Source organism: Dunckerocampus dactyliophorus, chromosome 19 (assembly GCF_027744805.1).
Source record: "Dunckerocampus dactyliophorus isolate RoL2022-P2 chromosome 19, RoL_Ddac_1.1, whole genome shotgun sequence".
Lineage (NCBI taxonomy): Eukaryota > Metazoa > Chordata > Actinopteri > Syngnathiformes > Syngnathidae > Dunckerocampus > Dunckerocampus dactyliophorus.
Window position 1 is genome coordinate 9,940,450 of NC_072837.1, and position 13,009 is coordinate 9,953,458.

Genomic DNA, 13,009 nt, shown 5'->3' on the forward strand with positions numbered 1-13,009 from the left:
ACTACAGAACAGGTGGCTGACAAGGTCAAGACCATTTATGTTAAAGTATGCATGTGTAACCCACCTGGTCCAGCCTGCCCTGTGTTCCACCCGGGCTCGAACCAGGGAACGTACATTGAGAGTTGAGAGCGCTAGCCCTCGAGCCAAAAGCCTGGGCTGTCAACTTGATGTCCAGTGTGACTCTTCAGGTGACAGGGAACGAGGTTTACCTATGTACTTTTGCACAGCTGCACCAGGTGGCATCCATTACCCCCACTAAACCCCACTCTCATCCGGATCACGGCACCAACGTAACGTAACCCGCCTGATCCAGCCAGCCCTGTGCCAACAAGTCCATCCGATGCCTAGTGCGATTCTTAATGTGCCAGGGAGTGAAGTTTACCAGAGTACTTTCAGCTGGCATCCCTTCCACGTGTCAGCTAAGAGGTGTTACTTTACCCTGCAATGTGTGAGCAACTGCTCGAGGTACATAGAAATTTGTGCCATCGTCTAGAAATAGCAGTGCCAGTCATCAGTTGCTTCATGCGACTTCCCCTCTTACCTGCGGATGAAGCCTCCGCTGATGGCCATCTGTTCACGCTCATCCACCACACGGGCTGGCTGACTGGCCACCACCCCATCCTGGTTGTTCCCCCAGGCCTTGCTGGCTCCGCTCTTCATCCTGGCCGCCGACGGTAACGAGGAATAACAGTTACTCAACAGTCTGACGGCGCACTCCATCATTTCCCTCCATCAGGCCGGCTTCCCGTTCGTCAAATCAATCAACGCAGAGAGCCTTGGCTTTGAGGGAGGATTTATATATGGATCGATATCAAACGACTTGATTTCATGCATCCAGTCGGGGACTAGACTAAGTCAAGCAAAGCATAGCAGGCATGGACTGGCTGGTAGATTGGGTTTGGAAGGTGCAGGCTCATTCAGTTTAAACAATAGCAATGCGAGTGATGCTATGTCTTGTGTTGTATGACATGCTTGTACTTTTCTATTATATAGCATGCAGTTTAAAAAACAAAATCCCGTGATATCCTGTGATATGTTGTTGTCCCCCCACCCCCAATCTCAAATCTCCCAAGGTGACAGAAAACAGAGAGGAGACAAGCTCTTGGGAGACAAACAACATAGAGTGTACAGGACTGTCACATTGTTAGAGGAGGGACAACAATTAATTCAAAATAGAAAAAAAACAAACAAAGCAAAGGAACCGAAGGGAGTCAAGAGAGTCAAACGTTCCATGTGCTATTCTTGGACTTGTCACCCCAAGTGACACCACCCTCCACCACCCTCTCTTCGTGTAGGTCACCACGGCTTCCTCCTCCATCACACTTGGACAAGCTTGGCGTCGTTAATTAGCAGCGAGGCGTGCGATAACGATGTCGGCGCTAACGAACGCCTGCCTCTGTCTCGATCGGAAGAGTGTACTGACAAATAGAGCTGCGCTAACAAGATAGGCAATCGGGTCTTTGTGAGCGTTGCCTCGCCGTACTCATTACTCAGCGTCTATTTTAGCCCAAAGCAATTAAAGGAGAACGTTTATTGTTGCCACGTGGTTTTTACGTCTTCCCAATACAGCGCAATCATTTTGGCTCTCTTTCACCTGCTTTTTTTTGTGTTTTTTTAAGTGTGTGAGAAGTATTCCTCCAGATAGAATATCCTGCTTCAAAAGCGCATGGACAGTTTGGGACGGGCCTCTTTTATTCTTTTATTTATTACAGCAACTGTCTTGAAGAAATCAAAGCAAATATTAGTTGAAATTAGAGTAGATCCCCGCAATTCGTAGGAGTTACTTTAATAGACCACCCTTGAATGGCGAAAAACCGTGACGCCCATAGAGATGTCCATTTTTGACACTAAACAAGCTTGGGTTTTATCTTGGCTCGCGCTTCCCCCTCCAAACCCCTCTGTGCACTTGGGATTGGCCCACCCCATCTCTTTAATTGCCATTGTTCACTGTAGTATGAATAAATGACCGTTTGGTTTAGTTTTTTTAAGATAAAAATTTGCCGGAGTCGCAAATTCTGAGTCTATACTTACGGAACTTATACTTATAGTACGGAACATTTGATACGGTACAGAGGTGTACCGAGTTCCCAACGGAATATGGTCATGAATAAATTGAAACAAATATATTTTGAAGTATTGTCCAACCAACTAGTGGAAGTCATGGCTAGTGGTAGTACCGAGAAGAAGCCAGAGTTTGGAAACCCTCTTTCTTTGTTAAAGTCACCTCTTTAGGAACACTTCACCGTCTTGGTGAACTATGAAATGGACAAAGGCAAGTGGATAAGGTGACGACATTGTTCAGTAGAGATAGGGAACGGGGCTACAAGCTGGAACTGTGAATGCGCCACTTCAGCCAATAAGGAACTTTAATCTACTAACAATAAAATAACGCCTACTGTTCCTAAGCGGTTACTGTTGAACTTTTTCTAGGAAGAACGCTTGTAAACAATTTTCTCAGGGCATTGAACCGATCAGAACTGGACTGTTCAGGTTGCCTCTCATTCGAGCGGGCTTCATCTCATGCTTAAAAACTTGATAGGACAGCTCTAGAAGAGAAACGTCTTATAAGACAGTCTTATATATTTTTATTTATTGGCAAATTACCTGCCAGAAGTTTGTGGGTTTTTTTCCTTTTCAAAATTCCTTAAAGCGGTTTCAACAAAATGCATTTTGTTCCTTTGCTGTACTGGCAAAGAACCGAACTGTGACCTTACGAACAGGGGCACCTACTGAACTGCGGTTATGACACCCCGTCACACCCTTATTTATTATGATCCGCAGTGGATACCCGCACATTCGCGACTCAGCATTCACGGCCATAATTTTGACATGCCATTTGCTGGTGGTCATGGATGGTAAACCCCCGAGAAAAGTTTGGATCTACTGTACTGTTGGACATTTAGTTGGGCCTCAGGCTTGACTGCTGTTACAAACAAGCATGAAACGTTTCAGTGGTTCCTTGGTAGTACTTTCTGTCTTCAGAAATATTGAGTGTACTCACACTAGCCAACGAGTGTACCAATAAACCAGTCTCAAATATAAACTTGAAGTGTTCCAACCCGAGTTGCTGGGTTACCATGCAGTAATATGTGAAAGTACTAAGCGGGATGGTGACTACGCAGCCTCCTACGTGACTTTTATTAATAGAACTGGACCAAGGCAAGGCTTCACTTATCTGCCAGTCCCTGCTGACACACACTTTTTTTTTCTGTACTTGCTGTTTCCCATCTGTCCAGTTTTTCCCATTTTTTCATTTTGTTCCAAAATACACTCTCCTCCTCTCCCGAATGGATGCTAAACAGAGCTAATCGGCTTAGCGGTGATTGAACGGAGATGATGCGATTAGATCTAGCAAGTACAGACGATGCTGTGGCTAAAGTGAAATACCATCTATCAAAAGTTATCACCAGCAGCATGTCATGAGCTGGAATCTGAGGCTATTAGGAAAAACAACAGGAGTCGGCTAGTTGGAATCGTATCGTGCTTTGAAGGAAAACTTGCTATTTGTATGTAATGGACTTGAACGTCGGACAAAAACAACCTCTATCTCTGAATGCATTTAGTTAGCCAGCTCCCCAGCAGGCCACTCACTATCTGATATAGCTGACCTACATGTGAGCAGGTTCCCTGCGGGAAATGGAGTTAAGTGAACAATAAAGTTGAACAACCAGTGCGGGATAAATGCTAATTTAGTGCAGCGCTCTCCAGGAAAGGCTGTCCTTAGAAAACCTGCCGACGGATATACTTCTCCTTTACTGTTGTTGACTTCTGTATCTGTCAGACTGACATAAAGACTTAAGCATTGGGTGGAGCGGTAAGCATGTCTGCCTCGTATCTCAGTTGGAACATCTCTGTTTGGTGGTTGCATGTTCTCCCCGTGCTTGCGTGGGGTTTCTCCGGGTAGTCCAGCTTCCTCCCACATTCCCTAAACATGCATGCTCGCTGAACAGGAGACTACAGATTGTTCATAGGCGTTAACGTGCATTGTTTGATTAGATTATTTAAATTCAAGCTGCAGTACCTGTCCCTCTTTGTCCACAGGTTTTTCAGATTTAGATTTAAGATTAAGATGTTTCTTCAGTGGATATACAGACCTGATCAAAATCTTAAGACCAGTTGAAAAATTGCTAGAATTTTTGTTAGATTAAATTACAAGTTCCAAATGTTTTTTTTGTCTCACTCCCCCTTCTTGCTTTTGCATATTGTAGCTGTACCTAAAACCTCGTTAAGATCCAAATGTGCAAAATGCAAATTCTAGCAATTTTTCAACTGGTTTTAAGAGTTTGATCACATGTAACTGTCCAATCAATGGAGGGTTTGCAATGAATCCTTTAGCGCTGATCTGAATCCTAATTCTCATGTTTACTTTGAGATTTTGAACAATGTTCTTCCAGTTTTGTGAAAACCGTTTCTTTACCAGCAGGCGTGTACAAAGTCTGGTTGGGGGAAAAGACCCCTGACCTCAACCCCATCAGTGGTTGGCATGAACGAAAATGGAGATCTTGAGCTCGACCCTCTCAACATTAATGACATCTGACTTCACGTTTCACTTTTGTCCATATAGTAAATGTAAAGGTGTCCCTAAAGTCGCTTTACAATTTAACAAAATGAGGAGTACATATTGCTTCTTTAAATATACGGTATATATAACTCGCTATATGTAACTCAGACGCTCAAAAAATGTTGACTTTGACACACAAATGGCCTAATTATGGAGAAAATGGCAGGTTTTCCCACAAGTAAAGGAATGTTTTGAGCAAAAATCCGCAAATTTGTGGGGTCGCGAATGCCGAATTGCAAATATGCGGGGATCCACTGTACCTCCTATTTAAATTTCTTGCTCTGTTCGCCGTACAGTCTTTTCAGTGTTGGCAAAGGCATCAGTGATGTTCCGTAGCTTTGTTTTATGCACAATATCTTTCACATAACATCACAGAAAGAAGTCCAGGGGAGTGATGGCTGATGAATGAGGTAACTAGAGAATTGGGCTGTCCCTTCCAATCCACAGGTCTGGAAATGTGTGATTTAGGAACCCACCCATGTGATTAAAAACTTTGTTAACTACTCAGTATGTAGAACATCATTGCTTTTGTAATACATATTTGGCATTGTAAACAGACTTTCTTTCAACCCGAACCCGAACACCCCCATCGGAGAACGTTCCCAGCCTTCGTATCGCTCGTTATACTGTGGCTCACAGCATAAATGTACAAACATGTACATCGTTATCATCATATACAGCAACATCATGGGCATAATGGTCGTAGCATCATCACGTGCAGCAATGCTGTCATGACTTGCATTGTCAAGCATGCATGAGCATTCCAAGGGTCATGCTCGCCAGTCATTCCATGTCACTGTCGCTTCCCAGACGGTGGCAAAGGGATGCGAGGTGTTCAAGGAAAACAAACCAAAAAAAAGAGGTTTAGTTGCCGGCAAAAAGGTGAGCATCGAGTGGATGTTAGAGCAGTGTGGCGGTGAAAAGACCATGCAGATGAAAAGTCCTAGATTGGGATGTCTAGTGCCAGGATCATTGACTTCTACATATTCTTGAGTTTATAGCTATGGTTATGATACTCCTGGAGATGATATCACTTGGGATCACTGCCGAAACAGATTCTTCTTTGTAGGAATGAGTGAAAATGTTAGAAATGGCTACACTTGCAAGTAGATGACTCCTAAGTGGAGGCTCAGAGAAAAGGGTACTCGGGACGAGGGTGTTGAGAGAGGCACTTGCTGGGAACCTTTGGCCTTGGCTGAGTGGAGGGGAGCTTATGTGGAGGACCGCACTCTTTCACCTGCGTTAAAGGCGGCACATACGATATGGCGGTGGAACGTTGGCATGGTTCTCATAGAGCCATGGATTATAGGATAGATAGTGCACGGGGAGATCGATCCAGTTGCCAATTGGACCAAAGGCTGCTGCATGCGCCAGTGATGAGCGGATCGATACTTCCGATACCAATTCTTTATGCTGTAAAATAAAAATATTAATACTTTTGATACTTCAGTCATTTGAAGTGTTTGTCTGATCGTAAACGGAGCCAAGTGTGAATTGCGATTAAAGTTTTCATCCTCATAGTAGTTCTTAAGAATTAATCATTTATTTTAATGGTTTTATTAGTTTACTTTTTTTTTTTATTGCTTAAAATACCATTTTCATATTTTTACGGTGATTTTTGTCCTCTGGTTTGTCTGTTGTATATTAGTTTGGCTATATTGTAAATCACCCCCGCTACCTCAACATGCTTCAGGGTTTCAAATCAATAAATGACTGAAATGACTTTAATTAAATGTAAATTGCAGTTTTTAATTACTGTTATTTTTGCACCATTGATGTTTATTAAAGAGATACTGCACAGTCGTCCCTCGCCACTTTGCGCTTCAAATTTTTAAATATATTCATTAATATTTCCTTGCTGTTTCGTGAAGGCCTATTATTACTCCAAAAAATATGCCTATGCCTAATATGCCTATAAAATATGTCCAAATTTGACATATTCCTGGCCTAAATTAAGCATTTTCAAGCATAAAAATGGCTAAATGAACTAGGATACAAATATTAGGCATTCAGAAGACGCATTCAAATACTGTACATGTTGATATGCAGTATTCTACATGCTCACTAGGTGTCTAATATTAAATCGATGAGACAATAGCCACCGCAGGAAGTACTTGGCGATAATGTGATTCCCAATGCTAACATGTAAGGCTATGTTATGGCTAATTTGTGTTTCAAATGGCTTATTTTCTGTCTTTCCTGTCAACTATATTGGGTGATAATATGTGACTATAGAGGTGTTACTTTATATCTAGAGGGCTCTAATAATGTTAAAAAGTGTATTTAGAAGGTTGTAGACTGGTTTTCTATGCTCTAACTATGAAAATATTCCATTTATAAGTAAGGAATCCTACTTTGTGGAAATGCACTTCTCATGGCTGGAACTGGGACCAATTAACAGCGATAAACGAGGGATTACTGTTGTTGTATTTGCATGATTTCCTATTTTTTAAACAAGGAGGTTGGGCTTGCGTTGCGCTAGATGTGTCTTTGCTTATATAGCCAGTGTTGGCTGTTATTGAGCTACACAAGGGACAAAATGTCAGAAACGGCTCTTAAAATGGTTTGGATTTGGCTACTGCGGGCGTTCCTAATGAACTGCCCTGTGAAGGTATGAGATAGCCTTATATGAGTGTGTATGGGAAGGTCTTCAAACTGCATCACGGCCTCCTGTGGGTATGGACACGTGCAAGGCGCTGGTGCTGGAGCACAGCAGACTACGCTAAGCTGATTGCCGTAATCATGCCAGCAATTAATTCTTTTGAAAGACTAATTCATATTTCGGTCATGGCAGGCAGGCAGGCAGGCAGGCAAGCAGCACCTACTTGTTACATGGACAGGAGCAAAGACCACAGAATTTCCCTAGATCGTTCAAATTCTTTTCCGCATCCTTCATGTCCTTATTGATTTGGTCCATTCCCTCCTCGATGCGCTCCAGTTGTTCTGATTAAACGCGAGTCATTTATCCCCCACAGAACGAAGCACGAGAAGAGAGAGAGAGATAGAGAGAGAGAGAGAGGAGGAAAGAAAGAGATAAAGAGGACAAAGGAGAGAAGACAACAACTTCAGACACTCACTGTGACGAAATAAAGCAAAAACAACAAATTAAATTAAATTAAAAAATTAAAAAAAGAGGAAAAAACTGGACGCCACCACATATGTGACAACCTTTGAGGCACGCTGTCAGTACCTACTTGTTACATGGACATATGAAAAGCCCACAGCATTTCCCTAAATCTTTTAAATTTTTCTCGGCTTCCTTCATGTCTTGGTTGATATGGTTCATGCCATCTTCAACACGATCGAGTTGCTCTGGTCAGGACAAAGGGATGACAGTAGTGGAATGAATGTCATTGGCTGCTTGACAGAAATACGACTTATGATGTGTAGCAACTCACTCAGTTGGGTTATTCTATGTGTGTCATTGCTTGGGAGTGTACAGTATATGTACAAGTATGTGTGTGTATGGTGGGGGGACAAGCTCACGTAGTGAAAAATGAAAGGAAGCAAGGGCCACTTTGATATTTTGTAAAGCAACACGTGTGGATATGCTGAGAAATAATATGTATTTCATGAAAAAAACTGCATCTCAGCTTTGTAATATCGGTGTAAAAGCCTATTATTAGCATCAACTTTGTTCTTTGCTTCCCATTTCTGCTGTTTTTTTTTATTTTCCAAACATTTCAACTCTCTTCTTCAATTATCTTCATACATTTTCTTTTCGTAATATTAGGACTATATTCCCATAATATTTGGACTCTCGTTCCGAACTGTTTCCCCAACCTAGATGTCTAAAAATTGCAACTTTAATTTGTTTTGTTTCTCATATTACGACTTTTAAAAAAAAATAACAAATGTTTCCATTAATTTTTACTACTAAAATGTTAAAATTATTTTTCCTCATGTTTTTTCTTGTAAAACCGCACCTTTATTTACCTTTATATATATATATTTATATATATATATATACCTTTTTCTCTTAATATTTTGACTTTATTGTTGTAAAATTATTGCTGATTTTTCTATTTTTCTCTTTTTTTTTTTTTTTTTTTTTTTTAACATTTCCAACTATTTCACGTTTCTTCTTCTAAATTTTTTTCTTGTATTTAGGACTTTATTCCCATAATATTTTGACGTTATTCTCGTCACATAACTTTTTCCGCAACCTTTACTTTAATATTTAAACTTCATGTACTAAAATGATGTTAGTTTTCTCATCATATTACAATGTTATGCTCAACTTTTTCTGGTTAGATTACAACTTTTTTCTCTTAATACTTTCTCTTAATACTAATCTTAAGACTTTATTCTTGTAAAATTACTGCTGATTTTTTGTTTTTTTAAGTTTTCTTGTTAAATGATATTTTTAGAATGTGCCACAGGCTAAAAAACCCCCCCAAAAAAACAGCCGCGGGTTACAAATGGCCCCCAGGCGACACCCCTGGCATAAGGCAAGCAAAATCGTCTTTACAACGGACGCACGCTTTAAAAATGACCCTCTCTTTAATTACCGCAGTCGGCCCCCGGGCCAGACTTTGGACACCACTGCCCTAACACATTAGTCCCTCTGAAAATTTTGGAATATTCTACAAGTCACATGATCTACAGGAAGTTGCATCATTCATATCCTCCGCAGGCCACGGGAAGTACGCTCTTATTTACTTCTGTGTATATTCAGTGATACTGTATTTCAGTCCCGTTACTCACATTATTGTTCATTTTTATATTGCCATTTTTTTGTTGAATCACTGTAGTGGGCTTGGTATCAACATGGTATGAATGCCATGTGGCTACATTTCACGTATCATCTCGGCTTGGGAAGCTTATACAAAAATTAAACAAGTTAAATGAGAAGGGCCAATAGATATGTTTTGTTCATTCAATATAATGGAATGACCCGTGATGCGTTTGTGGGCCTCGGTCATGCTCCAAGTGGTGGATGGTGGCTTGGTGGCGCCTCATGTGAAATATGGGACAAGATTCATCAATGGACTTATTTCCCCATTCATAAAATCCTGGGGTTATTTAGCAGTATGCAAATAAAGGACCTTATTACATGATTCAGTGTTTTGACGGCGGCGGCATGGAGCGTGTTCCGCTCATTAAAGTGCGTGGCATGCAGTGTAAATGAAGGCTGTTCAGTCAGCTGTGCTAAAGGTTTTTCAGTCCCGTGGGTGCACGCTGACACAAATCCAGGGTCAGAGGAGCAATAGGAGTGTTTACGCCCCTGTTGGTGCAATTAACGATGCTTTATGGGACAAATCAAATGGTTTATGAGTCCCCCAACGCCGCCAAGAGATGCTCATGGTACCTTTTCATGGTTTCAGTATAGTTTACTACTCTAAAGCCAGATGTGTGGAACTGAGGAGCGGCTGAATATTTTGTCATTACCGGCTAAATCGATCGTTTCTCTTGGATCCGGAAGTGGCAGGGCCTTTTTAGTTGAGCTCGGACCCGTTTACCAACGTGGCAGCTTTTGCTGCAAAATGTATTGACCCAAATATAAGACAGTTTTTTCCCCAAGAACCCAGTCTGGTTGTTGTGGAATGCGGATCTTGAGGTTTATGCATGCAAATCAACAAGCCGGCAGTCCGCACAGCGCTCTGTTGCACACACTGGGGGAGAGAGCAGAGGAGACGCTGCTTACGACTCATTTTCTCATACATATTTGTAATCTGTCATTTTAACACTGCTCCATGTCTTCGGTCGACTGAGCGCCGGCGCTCTTTAAAAGTACAGTCAAAGCTCGCCTTTGAAACGGCCATATTTCGCCTCGGTTTTCGTACATCGCGTGTAACAAACTACAGATGTCCCTCGCTCCATCGCGGTTTTTCAAAACTGAATTAATGAATAAATAATCGCCGTTTCGCGGGTGACTACTGCCTGTTATTACTTTAAAATATCTTTGATAAAGGTCAAAAATTATGTCAAATGTTTATTTTAGCCATTTCATTGGTTATTTATCATTATTTCACATGGTTTTCTTCATGTAAAACTATAATTAGTCTCTATAAAATGTATTTTGTGTTAATAGTTTTGGGTGTCTGGAACAGATTAATTATATTTACATTATTTCCGACGGGAGAAATCGCTTTGTAATTTCGTACATTACGGTTTTCGTGGGGACCTGTGAGGTGTGTATAGTGCGTACACATATACAGTACATCTGTGTACATTTAACAAACACAATAACATCTGTACTAGAGCTGCAACAACATTGAGTCATCAATTATCCAATTAATCAACAACTATTGTTTTTATTTAAAATTGTAAGTATCCTCTGATTTCAGCCTCTCAAATGTGAATATTTTTTAATTTCTTTAGTCATCTATGAAAGCAGACATTTTATCTTTGCCTTTTAGGCAAAACATTTTCGCCAAACCACTAACTGGTTATGTTTGGTTCATGTTGATTCGGTCCGGCTCAGGCCTAACCGATTAATCCAGTTAATCCAAACAGCAATCTTCAGATTAATCGACTAAGAAAAGATCGCTAGTTGCAACCCCAATCTGCACATATTAGTGTAAGAAATATATAAAAACATGTAATAACACCAGCAGGTTCTCATACTAGAGCACTTTAGCACTTGGGCACTTTAGCACTCAAGTACTTTAACACCGAAGCACTTTGTCTCTCCATATTCCTGGTTTTGTATTTATTCTTTCTTCTCTTCTTTTATGTCAAATGTTGTTGTTACTGAATTTAACATCAACCTGCCCTCTGGGACTAAATATGGAAATTAGCCACTGGCTATAATCTTGCATATTTACATGGTAATGTTGATTAATTTGCGCCATCCGTCTCTTTCTTAAATAAATAAATGTACAAATCTACCTTTTGGAATGAATTAATAAGGTAAACCAATGCGCTGCTGTATGTTTTCGAAGCTTTTCCTGAAATCTGAGCGTGAAAAAATACATTGCAACCCAGCAGACAGCATTTTCCTGACGTTTAATAATCACGTAAAAAGTCACAAAAGCTGCCCAATCATGTGTTTACTTTATGTGTGTTATTTATTTATATTTTTGGGTTCCATGACAGTCTTTTTGGAATTTTTGGTGCCGACACAGACTCGGCAAACAACAGAGAAAGAGTTATGGTGCTAATTTGAAAATGATTGTAATCACTGAAGCAGAAGAACTGTTGAGAAGCAAAGGAATATGATTCATTAAATATACTGAATTGCACGGATTAAACAAAAATATGCTTTAAGAAAAATTCATTTCGTCTGAAGAAATATTTTATATTCTTACATTCTGTGTCGTCTTATATTCGGGTCAATACAGAGTGTGTATAAATGGAACTAAACATGAGGTAAGCTAAAACTAAATGTGAAATTTGATCAGATTTAAGAAAAAACATCTGAGATTATGCTCCAAGTCACCCTGCCACCAGCACGTAAATCGTAATATTTATAACAGTACACCCTGATGTTAAACTACAGGGTATTTTGGCACTGTGGTACTCAGGTTATATCTGTTTTTGTGTGTGTTTTGCCACTTTCAGCACGTCCAGCTGCTGTCCGCGTCGGCTAATGGAGAGAAATAAAACCAAAAAAAAAAAAGCTGGCAAATAGAAAGAAAACAATAAAAGAAAAATACTGTAGTACAAAGGAACAAAGGTTAAATAAGAAGCTGAAAATATAAACATTACCCTCAAATAAATCATCAATAACAAAACCCCTTGGATAAAAGAACATTGGCAAATGTGGAGAAAAATAATTAGTTCTGAAAAACATTTAAATAAATAGTCAATTGTTGACAATTATTCATATTTATATAATGATTATAATGAATATTAATTAGGAATAGACACTTTACATTGCATACTGTACATAAATGAGAATGTCACCTGTGGTGTTTCTATATTTATAATGGATTATTCCAGTGTTATTCCAGTGTTATTTGCATACGTTACAAAGTTGCATCATTTTCATGCACACTTACCTCCTTGTTCGTCCAACATAACCAAAGTCCTAATGCCAGCATCTTTGCTCTACTCCCCAAGGGCAGGCAGGGATGTAGCAAGGCAGGGTGGAAAAAAAAAAAAAGAAATGAAACAGAGGTTAGTAATAAGGCGACATCGCCTTGGAGTGTTTTTTGAAACGGAAGGATATTTGCAGCCAAAAGCCATTCCCGCGTTCCATTTTCCCTGCTGTGCTTTTTACAATTTGTCTTTTCTACTTTCTTGTGCAGGGTAGGACGTTGCCATTTCCTGCGACTATGTCCTGCTAGGAAAGGACTGAATCGTCACTCTTTTCTTCTTCAAATGTACAATTGTGGCATGCTTCACTAGGACAACTGAAGGAAGTACCAACGGGAGTTATCAAGTAGCTTTTGTGTGCTTCATTAGGGTTACCTAATACCAGGGTAACTTTTTTTTGCCATTTCGGGCTTAACATAATGGCCCTTTAGTGTTTTCACTGTCTGTGATACTGTGGTGTTTGCC

General features: G+C 40.2%; 1 protein-coding gene across 4 annotated transcripts in view; it reads right to left on the minus strand.

The window, feature by feature from the left end:
• The window catches only part of snap25a (synaptosome associated protein 25a), a 48,227-nt gene that overhangs the window by 3,592 nt on the left and 31,626 nt on the right, over positions 1–13,009 (minus strand). For 3 of the 4 annotated variants that reach the window (XM_054762177.1, XM_054762179.1, XM_054762178.1), the window contains 3 exons: positions 12,508–12,556; positions 7,387–7,504; positions 542–661 (listed from right to left, as the gene is read on the minus strand). In XM_054762177.1, coding sequence (XP_054618152.1) covers positions 542–661; positions 7,387–7,504; positions 12,508–12,556 — 287 coding nt within the window. Of the gene's footprint in view, positions 1–541; positions 662–7,386; positions 7,505–7,755; positions 7,874–12,507; positions 12,557–13,009 lie in introns of all 4 variants that reach the window. The other variant, XM_054762181.1, reaches the window with a different exon arrangement.